The sequence below is a fragment of the Gymnoscopelus microlampas genome (genome assembly GCF_963454915.1).
Source record: "Gymnoscopelus microlampas genome assembly, chromosome: 5".
In the NCBI taxonomy this organism is placed as follows: Eukaryota; Metazoa; Chordata; class Actinopteri; order Myctophiformes; family Myctophidae; genus Gymnoscopelus; species Gymnoscopelus microlampas.
In genome coordinates, this window is record NC_139942.1 from 34,911,033 (window position 1) to 34,931,150 (window position 20,118).

A 20,118-nucleotide genomic window follows, 5' to 3' on the forward strand; every position below is an offset into this window, starting at 1 on the left:
TATTAAATCTTTATAAAAGTCCTCCACAAACCATGCTTGGGATTGTGCAATAAAGGGGAAGGTATAACATTAATGATAAGAACTGCAATGGGCTTTTTTAAATGTATTTATTAGATACATAATTACAGTGAGTTTAATTGAAAGAAATGTATTCCTGTAGGACTGGCTCTTACTGGCAACCCACTTTGTATATTTAATGAAAACAATGCTAGGGCAGTGGACTTGCTTCATCTGGTTAACATAATTTGTATGTGCATTATATCGTAGATTTGTGATTTCAACTCTGTGGTACACATTAAATAGTTAACTCTTAACAAAGTCTAACATTCTCAGTCTTATGGAAACATTTTCTTCAGCTCCAATACATTTAGTCAGGTGCGATATAGCCTGTTGCATTAATTATGACCAAATGTACATGACTTTCAGACACAGGTAAATTGGTATATTTGTGGCCACTTTATTGAATTTTGGAACCATTGTGGTTGAAAATAAGACCACCGACAGTATTCGTCCAAATACATGACCCAAGTTCTACTAATGAAACCCAAGAGGAATACTAGGAAAGTGCAAAATCCACTCTTCATTTTAATTTGTATAATTAAAGCGCTATTTAATGCAAACTGCTGCAGGATTACAGCAGTCTCATTTTGGCCATCTTGTACCCACTGAGGTAATTAAATACAAATGAAAATCACATGATTTTAATGATAAAATCATAACTTCATCCATGATTATGAATACTACAAATAGGCATATAAATGCCTGTAGATTTGAGTGTCATGTTTCATTACTTGAAGAGCCTCTGTACCAAATGAAAAGCTGTTGTATATAGAAAAAAAAGACAATGCAAAAAAAGCCAACATTCAATTATCAATAAATACATGCATTCCTTTCTTGTCTTACATCAGCAAAATGAAAATAAACCTTTCCCCTATTTAACGACTTCACAAAGACAACTCGTAATATAGGCTTTTTTGGGAAGTAACAATAAAACAGAAGTAAAATAACACTGCAGATTTTGTAAGCTTGTAACCAAATGAAGTAGCCAAAATACACATACTGTATAGCAAGTGGTGCAAAACAATCATTAAATGAGAATACAGGTGTCAGTGGCTTTTTTCACCTCTCACTATTACAAAAGCTATTAAGCAGCTTTAATAAGCTAAAACATATCGGGATAATGAGAAAAGATCATGTTAAAAAAAGAATGCAACAACTCACTCATGGTCCTCTCTGAATCTATGTTGGCCCATTCATTAACCACCTGTCTCTCAGTGTTAAACATACTTGATATACGCAAATGATTTACTGTAGAATGGAACTGCCATTTTACAAAGTGCAAAAACAAAACAAAATAAAGCCTGAGAAATACGTTCTATTTTTTCCACTTTCCAATTATATTATACAATCGTTTATTAAAAGCAGTGGAAAAAGTTGTGTACACACTACACAGAACATAATACAAGTCTGTCTGTCTTTTCAATAATTTCTTTTTAAAATAATTACATAAGTAGTAAACCAATATATTCTGTGCTGTGCTTGAGTGTAGCAGTGAATCTCTGACATATCCCTGCTGCTTTTTGATTTACTTTCCTGGTATATTTGTTCACAACCATTCCACATAAATGTGTTTTTTTGACAACCCTAAACACAATTTAGTCACGAGTGTCTGCCTCTGACACTTACGCCAAAATTACGCAGGCACCGGAAATGTTAATACATACCGTTTCTGACATTATTTTCCTAAATATCCCTGGTGCTAGGACAGAATTTGTTTTGGAACAGTTTCTTCTGTGGTTTACTTTTGAACTGAATTCTGGGAATCACAGTTCTAACAGACCACAGGCTGATGCTGTAATGACAACGGAGCTACTAGAAGTGTTGCCAAAAGAAATAAATGATGTTGCACATTATGACTTTAAGAACAATAATATTGACGTTTCTTAAACGTGAACAATTACGATATAACTAAAAAAGCTGTCACATTACATACATATGTGTTTGCTAACAGTATACATTTTGCCTAGGTTCTCAATGTAACATTAAGTAAGAGATGCACCTAGACATTTGAGGTGACAGCATATTTTGATAGCTCACTGTTTGACTCAAATGGAGTGAACAGCACACATTGAAATTTGTTATCATGGAGGAGAAAATGAGGGCTTTGTGGTTGAGAACTGTAGATCCTACAGGGTTAGATTTGTTGTTTCTGCATGATTACCACGTTTGTGGGTTATAAAGAATACATACCTAGCGAGACCAAAAAAAAAGACTGACTGGCTTGCCTTGCACCCAACTAAAACCTTGGCCACCAGGACGTTGTTCCACAAGGAGGCACAACAGAGTGAAATGCAGGGGAGTATTATTGTATGGACTGGTCCTAATGACCCCAGAGTGAAGGACGATTTGATTATGGCAGCTGTGGTTCAGTAGATGGCAATTAAGCATTTATGGAGGGCAGAAATCTGCAAAGTAGGGGTGCTGCAAGGCCTCTTCGGCAGAGATCCTTTGGACTGGATTGCATTTCAACAGATTCTGGACAAGAACAAAGGAAAGCTATTAGTACAATGCACAGCCATACGTACTGTGTATATACATAAATCCAGATGATCAAATGCGGGGGAAGACGCCTTGTGCAGTCAATCCTTCTATCCACAGAAACAATATTTAAGCTAGCTATAGTTATCTAAATTATGTTCTTGTAGACATATAGAGAAACTTGAACATTAGTTATATAGACGGGTGACAAATTAAAGGAAAAATCTGTAAGAATTAGTGGAGCAAAAAAACAAATGTATGCTTCCACGCAGATGTACTGCACAATACAATTAAGCAATTAAACTCCCATCATCTTTGTGGCAAGTGGCAACTTCTGTGGCATGTATAAAAATGCTACACGGGCCCAGATGAACAAAATTTTGGATCAAGATGGCAAGATCTACTGTAAGTGATTAAGAAAGAGGGTTCATTATTGGGGCATGGGTGGCAGGAGCTTCAGTCACAGAAAGACTAGTCACTGTTCCTATTGAAACGGTAACCAGTTGAAATCTGCATTTGGGGAAAAAAACACAGTAAATAAGGTCCGAAGTTGAGATCAAAAGTACACATTCAATGACTGAAGCTCGTGCATTAATGTGATTATGTGAAAAACAGAAGAGCAACTCTTCATCAGCTGACTGAGAATGTCCATGGGGACGGATGTAGAGGAATGTTAGAGTAGGTTTGCAGTGCATAAACCCCTCATTACAAAGATGAATACACATTTGAAAGTTTAGCGGTGCAAAAACTAGAGGCACTGGTCTACAAAGATGAAGAAAAATGTGGTCAAATGAGTCATCCGTCCCCATATTCTGGCATACACCAACAGAACGGTACAGGCCTGAATGTTTGACCCCTACAGTGAGGGAGTCCAGCGGCTCTGTTATGGGGTCCATTTGTCTCCTTAGAGGCAAGAGTTACTGCAAATCATACAACCCCCAGATAAAGTTTTAAGGATAAAGCAGCACACGAGTGTGTGAAGCAAAAACAACCAATGGTTCTACATAAAGTCTTCATGGTATGAACACCTTACCAAAACACTCTTTTTAATTTATCACCCATCTGTGTGTGCTTATGATACAAAGATCAAAGCTATTATAATTTAAAAACATATTACCTGCAATAGATCCCGTCCTGTGCTACTTAGTTTGGGGACCACGTTCACCAGCGAGGTGGTGGCTGGATACATTGGGTACGGCTATAGGTCGAGAGGAGAGAGGTGCAGAAAGCAGCGATTCAGTCAAAGATTATTAAAATATATCTTTGCTGTCAAGAAGAAACATACCTTAAATGAATGCTCTACTTCATCGTACAAGTGTCGCACAAAAGTAGAGAAAGTAGCTGAGCTACAAGCTAACAACACACCGATATGCGATGCGCTATGAGCTTGTAGATCTGTGAAAGTGGTTAAGTCTGTCTGTGGGTTTTATAAATATTTAACCAATGAGAAGTATAACAAGAGCTTGCGACTAAATAACAACATTGGACCCATTGGAACACAGGTTATTTTTTTCTGAAGATTTACAGTTTTGCACCCACAACGATGAGCCAGCTGCTCAACAGCTTTGGCCCAACATAGGCTCTGGATAATACAGTATATACAACAGACCGGCATCATGTCAACGCAAGGCCTCGCTCCTTTTTGGAGGAATCACCGCCATTGTAAGCCTATGGAGTATTTCCAGGGCACGGCTTTGGCGGCGACACACTTGCCGGTCTGGTGTATGGCATCAAAGGTTTACCTTGTAATCTGGGAGTTTTGTCATTGTCTGCCACTGTTCTTCAGTTGGTGTACCCAACAATGTAAGCATAGAGTTAAGGGAAAGCTTTCACAACTGACTTCAAGCTGACACATGTAACACTATTATAAGTAGACAGTCGGCCTTGGTGGATTGGCACACGCAAAGATTTGCATTTCGTCATCATCTACTCACCCATGTTTAGTAAATATACTTGCAATGTCAAAAGGATATCTGAAGATTCTCTTCAACTGGTCATCCACATCATTCCCAGGGAATAAGGGTCTCCCTGCATTTGCCAACTCTAAATATCACATTGAGATCATAACAGTAAATGATTCACACTTCAGGTTCTGGCAGTTAAACACAGATTCACCAAAAAAAACGACATGGTTTCATTATATAACATGTGCTAACGATCAATGACAAACCTGCAAAAATGCAACCAGCAGACCACATGTCAATTGAGGTAGAATACAGTTTAGCACCGAAGAGAACATCTGGAGGCCTGTACCATAATGTCACCACCTAGACATCAACCAGAAGAGCACAGATGCTTCATTACACCCCTGCCCACATCCTTCGGTGTTACTCATATTTGAGCTTGTTTTACTGAAGTATCAATACTGTAATATAAAAAAGGTAGGGATTGTAATGATTGATCTCATAATACATTTACAAAAAGAGACGGGTATATTCCTTCAACAACGATTCGTCAGATTAACCCATTCAATCCGGGAACGCATCTGTGTAATTTTAGATTTTAGCTATAACCATTATTTTATACTTGGCTATTTTTTTTTAATCTTGAAAATGTGTGCAAATCTATGAATGTATATATTTTTAAAAGGTAACATTTTTTGCTTCTGGGGGTCCCTGGAAAAAAATATTTTCAGATGGGGGTCTGCGACCAAATACATATAGCTTTTGGGGGTCCTGGACATGAAAAGGTTTGAGAACCACTGATATAGCAACATACTGTACGTTTTTTCAGAAAACTGTTTAGAAGACATTTTGTAGATGCGTTCCCGGATTGAATTAGTTAAAAAGGTGGTGTAAGTGAAACCTTTCTGTTAAAATAAGTGTTAAATAGCTCTATTTTACCAAAGTAACCATTGCTATCGAGTCACGAGTCTTTGGTCAGTAACAGGGGTATCCCCGTCTCTCCAACAGAAAATACATACCTCAGCAGAGTAACATCTCACTGGAATCCCAAAGGCTCGAGCCAACCCAAAGTCAGCCAACTTCAATTCCCCATTCTGGAGATAGGATGGTAAATGGACTGCATTTATATAGCACTTTTCTCCAAAGCACTTTACAAAGTAATTCACATTTACCCATTCACACACACACACACACACCGATGGCGGAGGAAGCCATGCAAGGCACCAACGATAGACATCAGTGATGGTAAATCAATAAGACAGACACTAAGGTTATGTCGAGAGAGTGGCAGCCCGAATACGATTTTTTTGCCTATCGAGATTGAGATTAGATTTCTTTTGTCACGTCTGAACCACAAAAAAAAAGAAAATAAATTTGTATGAATGAGATTTGAACCACATTCCTAGGCGTTTAAAATGCGAATCAAATCAGATGTCTAAAGATTTGTCTCAGTCTGTACATTCAAGCATGATTTCTAATTTTATGAGCTAGTGTTCAAGATAATGTACAACCAAATTCCAAACACAGCCATTATCACGGATTTATGGTGCAACACGTTGTGAGCTTGAAGATATGCTATTTTTGTGGAGCGACATGTCGTACGATGTAACAACACGCCTACAGCATGTTGTCACATCGTTACCACAGCAACCTATGCCGATACCGTAGGACGTAGGTCTATGATGTCTGAATACACTAATCTGATCTGATCACTTGCAAATCCGTCTGAACAGTCAGTCAAAACTGATATGTGAGAAACAAATTGGATTTGCCTGCAGTCTGAACGAAGCCTAATAAATAACAACCCTTTTCATCACCTTAGGTTTTGCAATAGCTGTGACAATGTGTTTTGAATTTAGTTGTACATTGACTCGAACAATAAGTCATGATTCACACAGAAAGAATTAGCATGTGTCCTTCTTCGGGCCTTCAACATATAAGCATGGGAAAATAAATGATTTGCCTCCACAGCAATGAATAATTGCTAGCTACCCGAACTGTCAAGGTTCACCAGCATTATACTCACCCTGTTTATGAGGAGATTCTGTGGCTTAAGGTCTCTGTGGAGAACATTTCGACTGTGACAGAACGCAAGGCCCTTCAATAGCTGGTACATGAATGACTGCACATGAGAGAGAAAGTCAAAGTTTCAGTACAGAACGTTTATTTAAAGTAATCGAATGCTAACCTATAATAAAATATTGTTTACATGTTGACTTGCATACAAATTCAGCTCAACCATCTGGAAACTATGCCAATCTAATCACTGTCAGTTAAAATGTACAATGTCTCACCTTCACAGTTTCGGGATCTAGATCCCCATTGCAACTGTCAAAATACTTCTTCAAATCCTGGAATTAGGAGTCTCAAATTAATCTCATTCAGTTTCAATTATTTATGCTCCTCAACATAAAGACTAACACAACACACAACTGTGAGTGAGAATGAGACAGGTTCTCTTACCTGATCACAATATTCAAAAACCAAGGTTAACTTCTTATCACTGTGTAAAACATCATGTAGCCTGGGAAAAACAAGAACATTCTGCATGAATATCGCTGTACTAGCTTTGGATCAAGACGATCATAGATGTATTTTATCAGTTTTGAGTCTGACATTTGCATATCTGCAAATGTCAAAGTCGATAAAATACATCTATGATCGTCTTGATCCAAGGCTATTACTACACACCTGACAGTGTGAACCACTATTTTAGCGTCAACCGCTTAAGATACAAACATTACTGAAACAATCTTACATTTTCTGACCCAAAAAATACTGACCTGACAATGTTTTTATGTTTCAGTTCTTTCAGGAGACATATTTCTCGCAGTGCAGAACTTGGCACCCCCTGAAAGAACCAACAGCTCAAATGAAATGGACATGCCTGCTAATGCTCAACAGTCAACATAGCCCTAGAATGTCTGTGATCTTACATACATTTCATGTATTCCAAATACAGTCATAGATCGCTCTAACCGCCGTGTCGTGAGCAGCGCGATCTACGCGGTGTAAAACTGCTCTAAACTCCGTCTGTACTCACCCAATAATTAATTCCTAAGACTTGGAGTCAGATATTGTCCTCTTGTTTCATATCCATTTGAATGTTCTGCCAGAAAACGTGTGTTTAGTCAAATATCTCCACTTTTCCATGAGCTGCACACGGACGACTTTCTGTACGGGCGAGGGGCCTGGAATGAGTGCAGGACTGAATATTAGGGGTGTAACGATACGTTTTAACAACAATTCGATACATATCACGATACTTGGTTGTCGATACGATACAGGTTAATTTAGAACGATACGTTTCGATTCAGTGATTTAGTCGAACGATACAGGACAGGTTAATTTAGAACGATACGATTCGATTCAATGATTTAAAATCGATATAGTAACTATTTATTTACCCAAAAATTCTGTGTGAAAAATACATTCCTGGATACTAGATATAAACCCCTCTTTCTCTTTTTTCTTCTTAAAAGTACTTAGTATTGATATAATTGATTATTTGCATTGCAGTATGATTCTATACGATTATTTGCATTGCAAAACGATTCGTTACGATACGATATTTAGCTGTTATCGATATAGTAGATCGTTGAAAATTGTTTTGAAAATTCAAAACATTTTTTTTGATGCAGTTACTATATCGTTACACACCTCTACTGAATATATCTAAACTTCCTTTGGGAAGCACAAATGTTTGGGCCACACAATAGGCTCTATGCACAGCAGCCATATTGGGAATGAATTGGGCCCCTTCCTTACTTCCTTCACAGGTGTTACCAATGATACTAATTAAGGCTCTGTTCCATTTAGTGTGGCATAGTGGTTGTCTTATTTTCAAGGACCCCCATAACTCTGAGAGTGTACAAATGGAACCAAATGGACCCGTTCCATTTGTACACTCTCAGAGTTACACACCCACCATAAGGGGCCATTTGGGAACCAAAATGGAGCGTTTCTAGTGAGCCAACATGCACAATATCAGCACCCTGACCAGAATGGAACAGAGCCTTCATTAGTATCATTGGTAACACCTGTGAAGGAAGTAAGAAGAGGCCCAATTTCTTTCCTATAGACGGGTTTCCGAGCGACGTCATCACAGAGCAGAATGCGCAATCTGCGCATGCCTGGGGGAAAGGCGCGTTCGAAAATACAGCCCTGAGCGGCAGTGAGCGCACTGGCCAATACAAACTAATAGGCGAGTGTGCTCCGGTGCGTAATTTCCAAACGCACCCATAGGCTTACCCCCTCCTCTGCGCGGTCATATCCTCTCAATGTTTACAAACATGAAACCCGTCTATATGGCTGCTGTGCATAGAGCCAATTGGCAGGTGGTGTGATTCATTACCCCGCACCAATCACAATACACCTGTCAATTGTGTGCCCCATTTGTTTGTACTTCCCTGTGTCAATTTGTGATAAGTTTGTGGTGATTAGAGGAAGCTTTGATACATTTGGTCCTTCACTCATTCCAGGCCCCTCGCCCGTACAGAAAGTTGTCCATGTGCAGCTCGTGGAAAAGTGGAGATATTTGACTAAACACACGTTTTCTGGCAGAACTTCCAAATGGATATGAAACTAGAGGACAATATCTGACTCCAAGTCTTAGGAATGAATTATTGGGTGAGTACAGACGGAGTTTAGAGCAGTTTAACACCGCGTAGATCGTGCTGCTCACAACGCGGCGGTTAGAGCGATTCGACTATGACTGTGTATTTGAAATTGGAATACATGAAATGTATGTACTGTAAGATCACAGACATTATAGGGCTATATAGTCAACAATGCTCGCTGCAGGGAACCTTCAGTGGTGGAAAAAGTACTAAATGTTTTTACTTTAAAGTAAAAGTATCAATACTGCAATGGAGAAACACAATAAAAGTCTGGAATTCAAAATGTAGATAGTACAAAAGCATTGGTATCAAAATGTACTTAAAGTACAAAAAGTAAAAAGTACTCATTATGCAGAATGTCCCATTTCACAAGTTTTCAAATGTTTAAAAATCATTTGAAAATAGCAGATCCACAAGCTGCATGGCGACACATTTTGAGCTTGTAGATCGGCTATTTTCAAATGGAAGAAATGGGTTAAAGTGGGTGTATGTTTTGTAATAATAATCAAAATCTACAAAGTAACTAACTATTTTTTTTAATAATAATTGTAGTGGAGTAAAAGTAAACACTGTGTCTCTGAGGTGTAGTGGAGTATAAGTAAAAGTATTGCAAATTGGAAATACTCCAGGAAAGTAAAAGTACCTCAAAATTGTACTTAAGTACAGTACTTGAGTAAATGTACTTAGTTACTTTCCACCACTGTCTCCGTGTTTATTATTCGTGCATTCATACCTCATCGTCGTCATCCAGTCTCACCCTTTTCAAAGCCACGATTTCGTGGGTTTCTCTGTTTTTTGCCTTGAACACAGTACCATAAGTACCTTAATTAGGAAGAAAAAATAAATCAGCGATGAATGACATAATGATGACTGTAACGTTATAACGCTGACATCCTCTCACACTGTGCGATCGTTGTTACTTTCATTGTCATTAAATAAATGACACAATCAGTCGTTATCCTCAGTTTAGTTTAGTCAGTACAATTATCCTGCTAGTGATGTTACCCTGCAATAAGCTAACTGAGCTAGCTAGTAGCTAGCTAAAGCAAACGTTAGTGGAGTAAACCTTTGTGGAGTAAAAAAAAAAGCAGTAATGGATCTTACCCTCTCCAATTTTTTCTAGCTTCTCATATTTCTGCATGTTTGGCCAATAACACTAGCCTATACAGCCAGTAAACAAGTAACCGCGCAAAACTCCAGGTTTGGGTTTGATGTTTTGCTACTTGCTAGCTTATGGCAAGCCCCCAGAGCCGCTGAGAAATCTTGAAGCTGCCACCCCAGTGGCCAAAGCTGGAACTGCAGGCGGGGAGAAATACATGCGCGAGCAAAACATACTGATATATATTTATATATAGAGATATAAATATGTAAACATATTATACATAAATACATATGCATTTACATATACATAGGCATCTCCAGTGAATTTCATAAATATCTCGCGTTCAATCCTTGACACACGGGCTGCCGTAGAACGCAAAAATGACACTAGTGCGCATGCTCATAACTTTACGCCAACCCAAAACCGTCTCAATAATTCTACTTCCGGCAGGCTTCCGGGTGCTTCAAAACGCCAGTGAGCACATTCATTGAAATGATAGCTGGGGGCGGGGCAATCCTCCCTCTAGTTATATTATACCTCTATGGCTTATGGGCATTGGGCACTTAGTTATTGCAGCTAAAAGCAGTGTTGCCAGATCTTGTGAGAGAAACAAGCCAAAAAGAAGCGATTTAAGAGCGGCGATTTGAAAGGATATTGTTGGCTATTTTCAAAACTTCTTGAAAAAAAATAAAGTGGAATATGGAAACATTTTCAGATTGGGGTTAGGGACAAAATTAATTTGGGGGTCCATAAATCAGAATCAGCTTTATAATAAAAACAAAAACATTATATATATATATATATATATATATATATATATATATATATATATATATATATATATATATATAAAATGTATTTTTTTTTTTTTTTTTGAAAGAAGCCCAAATACGCAACGTTACACTTTAGAAACAAGCCCAAAACTACCAATATTTACAAGCAACTGTACAGAAAAACAAGCCCAAAGTAGCTTATAATAAGCGGACATGGCAACGCTGGCAGCGTTGACTTTTAATCTCGCGACACGGCTGGTTGGATATGCAAACTTGACATCTAGAGGCTAAATGATGAATTGCATCCAGATAGTGTTACCATGTCCGCTTATTATAAGCGACTTTGGGTTGGGTTTTTCTGTAAAGTTGCTTGTAAATATTGGTTAGTTGCGGGTTGCCGGTTTTTGTTCTTGTTTCTAAAGTGTATTTGCTTATTTGGGTTTGTTTCCAACCAATCCCCATCTGAAAATGTTTTGTGTTAGAATATTTAAACATTTTCCACTTTTTCTCCCAAGATGTTTTTGAAAATAGCAGCTCAGAAAAGTGTCATTCTTTTTTACATGTGCCCAAAATAAATAGGGACACCAGGAATATATATATATATATATATATATATATATATATATATATATATGAGACATTTGGTGTCTGCAGTAAGGCTGCAACTATCAATAATTTTAATTTTCTTAGCACTTTTGATTACTTTTTCTGTGTGTGTGTGTGTGTATATACTGTATATCAAATAATCAATTAACCACACGTTATTTTCTACTTGCAAAACAAAACCCTGCAAAATAAATATATTTAATTGATTTTTATAATCAATTAAATCGATTAGTTTGATTAACTGTTGCTCCCCTAGTTTGCAGTTCTATAAGAACCTACCCATTGCATAGTAAGGGAAATGTGTGTCCTAAGAAATATCTGAAACTTAATAAGTTGATTTGACAAATAAATGTAACTTATGGCTTCAATTTACTCAAGGAGGAAAGCATCACTGAACCTGTTTTGTCCAAAAACACACAGTACAATATAAAATATCAAGAAAATAGACAATGCAAGACTAGTTTGATTTGAATAACAGTGACATCTGGAGGCCATAGGCTGCTTTCCATGTCAAACTCGACTGTTAGACATACTGTATTAGCAACATGGTGATGGTGAAGTCATGATGTCTCCATTTTGTCAACTGTACTGCAAATTAAGTTGTCTTGGGATAACGTTAGCATGATTCTGAGGCAATGGTGGTGACAGTATCTACAATACAATAGCAGTGAGTGTACAAATAATTAGCATCGCCATGCAAATATTGGGCTAGAACTTATGCCTTTAATCTGTGTCTCTCTCTTCTCCACAATTAGTCCGCAGTCTTCCTCTTCTTTTAACGTTATTTTTAGGGGACTTTTCTGAGCCTATATTTGATAGTCACAGTGAAGAGAGCCAGGAAACACGGATAAAGGGAGGAGTAAAATGCAGAAAATAGTCCACTGTCAGGCATTACTAGACCCACTGAGCAATTAGAGCACACGTGGTATGCGCCCTAACCACTCAGCTATCAGGTGATATTAAATAGCAGGTGGTCTTTATATTGTGCGTAGTTTGAGTACATGTTTTTTTATAGCCCATTACATGTTGCACCTCTACTTCGCATTAGGTAGATTTCATCCAGGTAACATTACTCAGCTACACTGATTATCTAAAAGAAAACTGTCCATGTGTCATACAGTAGCACTTAAAAGGGAAACAAACACATGTTGTTTTTTGTACTTAAAAGTCTGATTTATTGATGATTACATTATGTTCTTTATCAAAACAATAATTCTATGGAGGACATGGCAACAGAACCCTGCAAAAACCTTTAAATTAAATACTGTACAACAGTGTTCATGAACAATAATCAACCCCCATTGAACACCAGAAGGTATCAACTACAATATACATTCACCTGTAGGTATAAATGGATTTTGAACATCTGACCATTACTAGAGTTAGAGTACCTACTTGCATACTATTGTTCATCTGCAAGACTTCCCATTGCATTTTAAAATTACATTTAATTGACAGTATTTCTATCGCACACCATTTATTTTTCTTGGTCATTTCTGTCCCTCAGCTGTTTGCCTGCGGATCAGATCAGAATATAGTCCTCCATTGCTTAGCAGCTCCAGATGTGTCCCAGCCTTGGGGGGGAAAAATAGACGTTACATCTAACTGCTGCTGTACATTATGCAGTACAATAATAAAGCACCAGTCAGCCTTATAGAAACTAGCAAAGCAATAAAACGTGCAAGACTCCTCTAATGATCTGTCTGCTTCCTCACCTCCACAATACGGCCATTGCTCATGACACAGATGAGGTCGGCCCCCTGAATAGTGCTGAGTCGATGGGCGATGATGAGCACCGTGCGACCCTTGGTGGCCCTGTCCAGAGCCTCTTGCACCACTCGCTCCGACTCTGCATCCAGAGCACTAGTGGCCTCGTCCAACACCAGAATGGTGGGGTTTTTAATCAAAGCGCGGGCGATGGCAATGCGCTGTTTTTGACCACCTGATAGTGTCACACCACGTTCGCCTAGGCATCCACAGAGAAAAGGCAAAGTGTCAATACATTTGAATCTTCTAGAATACTGGTGTCCGTATGGCATACAACATTTTAAATCAGGTGTTCAATAATGTTAATTAGCATACATACCAACCACAGTGTTATAGCCATCTGGGAAACTTGTGATGAAGCGGTCAGCATTGGCCTGCTTGGCAGCGTTGATGACCTCTGCATCAGAGGCCCCGGGCTTCCCAAAGCGTATGTTCTCCATCACAGAGGAGCCAAACAACACTGGCTCCTGCAAAGACAGGTATACAACAAAAACGGGTAACTGCAGTACTAAACCCCCTTTACCACTAAACAAAAAACCCTCTGAAACTCACCAACATCTGGCTTTTGTCTTTAGTGGGAAAGGTTACAATCAGCATTCATTCCCGGGACAAATTACTCTGTATTTATCGGCTCCAGCTTCGATTGGCAGTGATGGAAACGCTAATGCAAATTTTTGCTCATTTTCTGGCACCATGCTACGACCAGGGCTCTACAGTGTGAGTCTTTCACTCTCATTTGCCCCTAAAAATAACTCTGTGAACTGCGAACCATAACAATAATTTACAAGCACATTGTGCGAACAAAGATCCAGAATCCAAAGAAAAGAAGTTGTTCAAGGTAATTCAAACTTTTTGGTAATTAAAATCCTCTATTATACCCCCAAGCCCCATGCCTTTTCATAATCGCAAGCAATCCCAAAACAGTTATTGTCATTGATTTGGATAGTTGTAATGTTATGGTGGACATAGCTCCTGTAACGGGCCCATATCTGGTACATTTATGACGTTGAATGAGACAAACCAGAACTTGTCAATAACACATTTTTGGGGGGTTTCCCAAGTTAATACAACTACGTGAATGGCTGTATGGAATATTACCCAAACACAAAGTTGATAATGATTATTACCTGATTAATATAGCCAATAACTTGTCCTCTGAGCCAGGATGCGTCAAGTGTCCGTACGTCAAGCCCATCCAACATAATAACCCCACTGGTTGGATCATAAAAACGCTCCATCAAGGACGCCACTGTGGACTTTCCTGCGTTCCAGTACATGGGATAAAACATTTACACACACTTGATCAAATGAGTTTTGGCATGCAGAAAGATTGTGACCACAGGCTGAATATGTACTTACCTCCCCCAGATTCGCCAACAATAGCAATAGTTTTACAAGGGGGTAGTGTTAAGTTGAAGTTCTTCAAGATCTCATGTCCAGGTCTGGTTGGATAGCTATAAACATCCACATAAGAAATAACATATATGAATGTTACACAGAAAATGTATATAAAAGGAACAATTGACTTTTTTGTCTAATCTAATCTCTGTATATCGGTCCTGCTCACCAATGCCTCAGAGATGGACTGAGGATAGCTCACAAATGCCAATGACATTACCTCAGATGATTCAAAGTTCTTTCTAATGGTTATTGATGCTACAACTTTAGCTACTATTTTAGCATGTGGTCCAGGAAGAGAAATGTAGGTTTCATAAAATGGAAACTATCCACAGCTAACCTGTGAGACACTGAGTCATTAGACAGAAATTAACATTAGTGAGGAGGATTGATATATGGAGATTAGGTTGAGCAAAGGAACTATTCCTTTAATGTTTAATAAAGCAAATGTTCTTACCTGAATGAAATGTTCATAAAGTCAACCCTTCCCATAAGAGAACTGTATGGAATACGTCCTCCCCCAGAGTTTGGTATAGTAGGCTCCAAAGCCAGATACTCAAAAATCCGAGCACCAGAACTCATGCCTCTCACCATCTATACAGGAAATGTTGGACAGAAAAATAAATCTCCTTAAAAGCAACTATTGATTATCTTAGTGAGTATTCTATCGATTACTTTTTCAATTAATTGAATAATCAAGCACAGGGTTTTAAAAATATATTTCTTTCTTATTTCTTATACAAAGTGAGGCAGATTTTGTATTTTTATAATTAACTAAATTGCTTAGTCTGATTAACTACTGAAGCCCATTTTCTACTTAAGAAATGTGTCACAATGCAATGCGTTGATCTGCAATTGTTTTAATTGCTTGAAAAGTTTCCCATAATAACATGCTCAAAATAGGGACATCAGGTTGAAAGTGGTTAACTGTTGCAGCCCTATTGGAATTCACAGTCCATTTATGCCACTGTACTGTATATTTAAAATTGCTGAAATAAATAAATACAATATGTTTGGGTATTTTTTAAATATATTATTTCATTAGAATCAATGTTAATCAATTAATTCAATTAGCTGTTGCAACCCTAAATTCATACTACATGCACGTGTACGTTACTGTCACTCCATGTACTGCATTTCTATACAGATTCATTCTTTTTTTTTCACTCACCTGTCCAAAAAGGATAGAGATTCCAGCCAAAGACCTGAGGGTAGAGAGTACAAATTAACTACAGTATGTCAGATTACAAGATGATCACTTCTTTGTACACAGTGGTACTGTGCAATGATTCCCAATGATCACGCGGAACTACCTCTTACCTCTGAACCGTTTGAGAGGCTACAAGGAAAGACATGAGGTCTCCAGGGGACAATTCATTACCAGCCATCATAGATCCTCCAGCAAAGATTGTTCCTAGAACAATACCTGTGTGAACAACATACAAATAATGATGACACAGTAATCTCAAATTTATACTTTATGCCAAAAATAACAGAACTGAACAGTCAGCTGAAAAATGTGACGCAGAAACAATCTGCATATCAAAATGTTCAATTTACAGAAAGAGATGCACTCACAGTTTAGGGCAACATTTGACATGCCCTGGAAAACAGCAATCCCTGTACCAAGAGTTTCATTCATCTCACACGACTTGTCCACTTCATATGCATATAACCTTTAAAGAAAAAATAAATAATAATAATACAATGCAACTTGAAAGATTTAACAGATGCACAAATATCCTCAGTACATACAGTATACAAATCTCACTTACAGCAGCTCTCGCTCTTCCATGGCAAAGGCTTTCACTGTCCGCACGTTGCCAAGTGCCTCGTCTGCCACACCTGTCGCTTTTGACACCTAAAGTTCCATACAGCACGGTCAAGACGCTGTCACTATCAATTGATTCAGACAACAGAATGACAACAAAATGAGGCAAAATTATTCTGGAGGACTCTGTCACACCTGTTCTTGAGCCAAACGCGACAGCTTGCGAAGGAATGAGCCAATAAAAGCCCCTGCTCCCACTAGACAGGGCAGGACGACTACGGTCAAGCCAGTGAGTTTGGGGGAGATGAAGTAAAGGGAGACAAAACAGCCAACTGTCTGTGTAGCACTCCGTAGGCCCTGTAAAAATGTAAAACGACCAATAATTAGAACACTTAAAATGGTATTTCACTTTAAAATACTTCTGGGGTAACTTCTGGGGTAATTTTAACATCTACTCAGGCTTTTGTGTGCACCCCAAACCCCAAAAGGTTTTAAGTTGCTTGATTCAAAATATGTGGTAGTTATTTGATATTTATTTTATCAGACACTCCTATATAAACCCATCGTAACTTCAAACTCCATTTTAACCAAGAAGACTCATTGAAAACACACGTCCCTGGTTCTGGTGACTGATATTGGCTGTGTTTTTTAATTCCTTTTTTATTAAAAAAAAACGTATATGCAACAAGTGCAAACACAGCCCCCTCATACATTAGAAGGACAACAACATACATTAGGACATGGTCAAAATGGAGTTTGAAGTTGCAATGGGTTTATATAGGAGGGGTGTGTGTCTGATAAAACCTTATATCAAATATCATAATCTTGAATCAAGCAACTTAAAGACGGACTGGGGTGCCCACAAAAGCCAGAGCAGACGTTGCTGCTTGGGTAGAAAACAGTAGCAGCAATTGTCATTAACATTTTTGCAGTCCATCAAATCTAATATAGGAATGACTACACACACACACACACACACACACACACACACACACACACACACACACACACACACACACACACACACACACACACACACACACACACACACACACACACACAAGCTTTATCTGCAGGCACATAACATCATACCTGAGAAATGACCAATTTAAAAGACGACTTGAACTCCTGAATGTCAGCAGTCAAGCGGTTCACCAGTTGACCAGTCTTATTGGCATCAAAGAAAGCCACATCTTGCCTATGAAAAAGTAACAGGCATGGTGACCATTACTGTGGTCAATCCCAGGTCTTCACTGTGGACAATTCTATTGACAGCTTTAAGGTTTAACTTAACATATATTTTTCAAACATACCCATAGCATCCCAATGTAGACATTCAATTTTGCTCATAAGTTCAGCTAATTTTGCTCTGTTCAGTGTGTTATTAAACAGCTAATGTAGTCTCCTTTATTACCCATATTGTGTGCATTGGGCCAGCATTTGGGATTTTTAACTAGTAAAAAGTAGTGAGGATAATGTTGCTTGCTGCAAATACATTTCCTACATGTGTATTAAGTAAGCCACAGAAAATGTTACATGGCGTTTGTTGCATGAGAGGATGGAATGATAGTAGCCTTGCTAATACATTTCTACATTCATTTTCATGTTGCACCAAACTCTGTAATGGGAATGGATGACCACAGTCTACTGGGAGAAGGTACCTCAGTAAAGAAGCGAAAAGGGTCTTCCTCATGTCTGCTGCAACTCTCTCCCCAACTCTGGACAGCAGGATGATGTAACCGCTAGTCAACAGACCCTGCATGAAATAGTTCATAATTAAGCAATGCCGTGATCATGTTCACCATTGTTTATTATTCATCAGAATTGTGTTGTTAAATCAACGATGCAGAAACGTTGGAACAGTAATGACATGCTGTTGGCTCTAGTTGCCATTTCACATAATTTCATCAACTTACTTGGACAGCATAGAGCCCAAGCAGCTTAAGGGCAGGCGCCCTGATCTCAAGGACATAGTCCCCTGCATGTTCACTCAAGTAGCGTGCCACAATATTCACCAAGTTTCCCAACATCAGGGGAATTTGGATATTTAAGATGGCAGCACCAAATGCAAGCTGAACAAAAGAAAAGTAATGACAAGACAGTTAAGCACATTCACATCACAGCAGGTTCCAGGCACAGATTTTGCTTTACGGTTGATTAATGCGTACCACAACAGCGCCAATCAGAGCTAAGAGATGAGGTTTGACAAATTCCCACAGGATATGCCATTTAAACTCAGGCACATTCTCTTTGCCTACAACTTCCAATGGGATGTTATTATTTACGTCTGCCTCACAATAAGCTACATGACCAAATAGCCGTGCAGAAACAGTGAGGGCCACTGGCCCCAGAATATACTTCAGAGCCCCGGGTGGAGGTTTTGATGAGCGGGTGTTGGTCTGACGGACCGCTTTTTGGCCCAGACTCCAAATGCGGTTAAAAGCATTACTGCGTTGTTGACAGGAGCTGTGTGCATTGGACCCTGGTGGTGATCCATACAACCTGGATCTGAAATAAAATAGCAAGGGATATAAACAGAGGTGTAAAGCAACTAAGTACATGTACTCAACTACTGTATGTTTTACTTTCAAAATAATTATTTTTTTTCAATACTTTTACGGTTTCCCCACTACATCTCAGAGGCAAATATCATACTTTTACTCCACTACAATTATTTGAAAACTTTAGTTACTTTGTAGATTTCGATTATTATTACAAAACATATATTACCCACTTTAGCCGTATGCATTGTGAGCTTAGTAGATCTGTTATTTTCAAAAGATTTAATACATTTTATACATTTGAAAACTTGTGAAACAGGACATCCTGCATAATGAGTACTTTCTATTTTTGTTACTTTGTACATTTTGAAACCAATGCTTTTGTACTTTTACTCAAGAATTCCGGACTTTTACTTTTACAGAGTATTTCTACACTGCAGTATTGATACTTTTACTTAGGTAAAAAAGGTAGTACTTCTTCCACCACTGGATATAAATAAACCTTATATTTATTTAGATAATGACCTAAGATTCTACAGACAGTCAGGTCAGGTCATGTCAGGATGTCTGGACATTCATTCATCTGGACCAGCCTACTGTCACTGGCTGATAAAGCCAAATGAAAACGCATGGACCCCAATGGAAACAGTGCTTTCTTGGGTTTTAACTTTTAATCCTTTTAGCAGACCTTGTATAGAACTGTACTTTCTGTGCAGTATTCAATCAATCAATCAAAGCTCTATCCATTGTCACTCACTGATGGGCAGAAGTGTTTATTATTAGGTTTGACAGCTATTAGACAGACAACTATTACAGTTAATCTATTTAATAACGTAGCTAAATCTCTGGGCCATGTTATCCTACCTTGAAATATTCCATAAATCTGTTCTTTTATTGAATCGCGCGTGTAGTGGCCGCACTGCTGCAGGGCTGCCTACTCTACAACAAAGTAAGTGGAACATATTTCGATTATTTCATAGGGGAATAAGTTCGTTAGGTTCAACTATAATCACTAAGCGAAGAAGGATTCACCAAGGAGCAACATGCAGGCTGCCATCTTTACAGTAACCCCCAGGGTGCATTTCTCTGGGATTATATGAGCCCTGATACATGAATGGCAGTCATGGATGAACTTCAAC

The 20,118-nt window shown here is 38.4% G+C and overlaps 2 protein-coding genes across 2 annotated transcripts; both read right to left on the reverse strand.

Moving 5' to 3' along the window:
• Positions 1–437: 437 nt before the first annotated feature.
• cdk5 (cyclin dependent kinase 5) lies at positions 438–10,719 on the reverse strand. The gene is made up of 13 exons (XM_084057572.1): positions 10,701–10,719; positions 10,166–10,291; positions 9,795–9,883; positions 7,226–7,293; positions 6,906–6,966; positions 6,737–6,793; positions 6,469–6,564; positions 5,462–5,536; positions 4,709–4,805; positions 4,510–4,581; positions 4,281–4,339; positions 3,656–3,736; positions 438–2,535 (listed from the first exon to the last, which is right to left on the reverse strand). The coding sequence occupies exons 2-13, from the start codon at positions 10,200–10,202 to the stop codon at positions 2,449–2,451; spliced, it is 879 nt and encodes a 292-aa protein (XP_083913698.1). The 5' UTR covers positions 10,203–10,291; positions 10,701–10,719; the 3' UTR covers positions 438–2,448.
• Positions 10,720–12,717: 1,998 nt separating this feature from the next.
• Positions 12,718–20,031, reverse strand: abcb8 (ATP-binding cassette, sub-family B (MDR/TAP), member 8). The gene is made up of 16 exons (XM_084057174.1): positions 19,844–20,031; positions 18,647–18,986; positions 18,395–18,550; positions 18,140–18,234; positions 17,571–17,676; positions 16,674–16,835; positions 16,483–16,568; positions 16,286–16,383; positions 16,028–16,133; positions 15,879–15,912; positions 15,165–15,301; positions 14,669–14,763; positions 14,437–14,570; positions 13,629–13,776; positions 13,258–13,508; positions 12,718–13,116 (listed from the first exon to the last, which is right to left on the reverse strand). The coding sequence occupies exons 1-16, from the start codon at positions 19,939–19,941 to the stop codon at positions 13,033–13,035; spliced, it is 2,130 nt and encodes a 709-aa protein (XP_083913300.1). The 5' UTR covers positions 19,942–20,031; the 3' UTR covers positions 12,718–13,032.
• Between the last annotated feature and the right edge of the window lie 87 nt (positions 20,032–20,118).

Excerpts from the sequence above, each read along its gene's own strand:
- cdk5 (XM_084057572.1), bottom strand. The coding sequence starts at position 10,202 with ATGCAGAAATATGAGAAGCTAGAAAAAATTGGAGAGG. Across the intron at positions 6,565-6,736 it reads TAGATCCCGAAACTGTGAAG|TCATTCATGTACCAGCTATT; the intron begins GTGAGACATTGT and ends TCTCATGTGCAG. Across the intron at positions 2,536-3,655 it reads CAGGACGGGATCTATTGCAG|AATCTGTTGAAATGCAATCC; the intron begins GTAATATGTTTT and ends GTTCTTGTCCAG.
- abcb8 (XM_084057174.1), bottom strand. The coding sequence starts at position 19,941 with ATGTTCCACTTACTTTGTTGTAGAGTAGGCAGCCCTGCAGCAGTGCGG. Across the intron at positions 16,836-17,570 it reads TTAAATTGGTCATTTCTCAG|GGCCTACGGAGTGCTACACA; the intron begins GTATGATGTTAT and ends ACATTTTTACAG. Across the intron at positions 13,777-14,436 it reads TTATTGGCTATATTAATCAG|GAGCCAGTGTTGTTTGGCTC; the intron begins GTAATAATCATT and ends CTGTCTTTGCAG.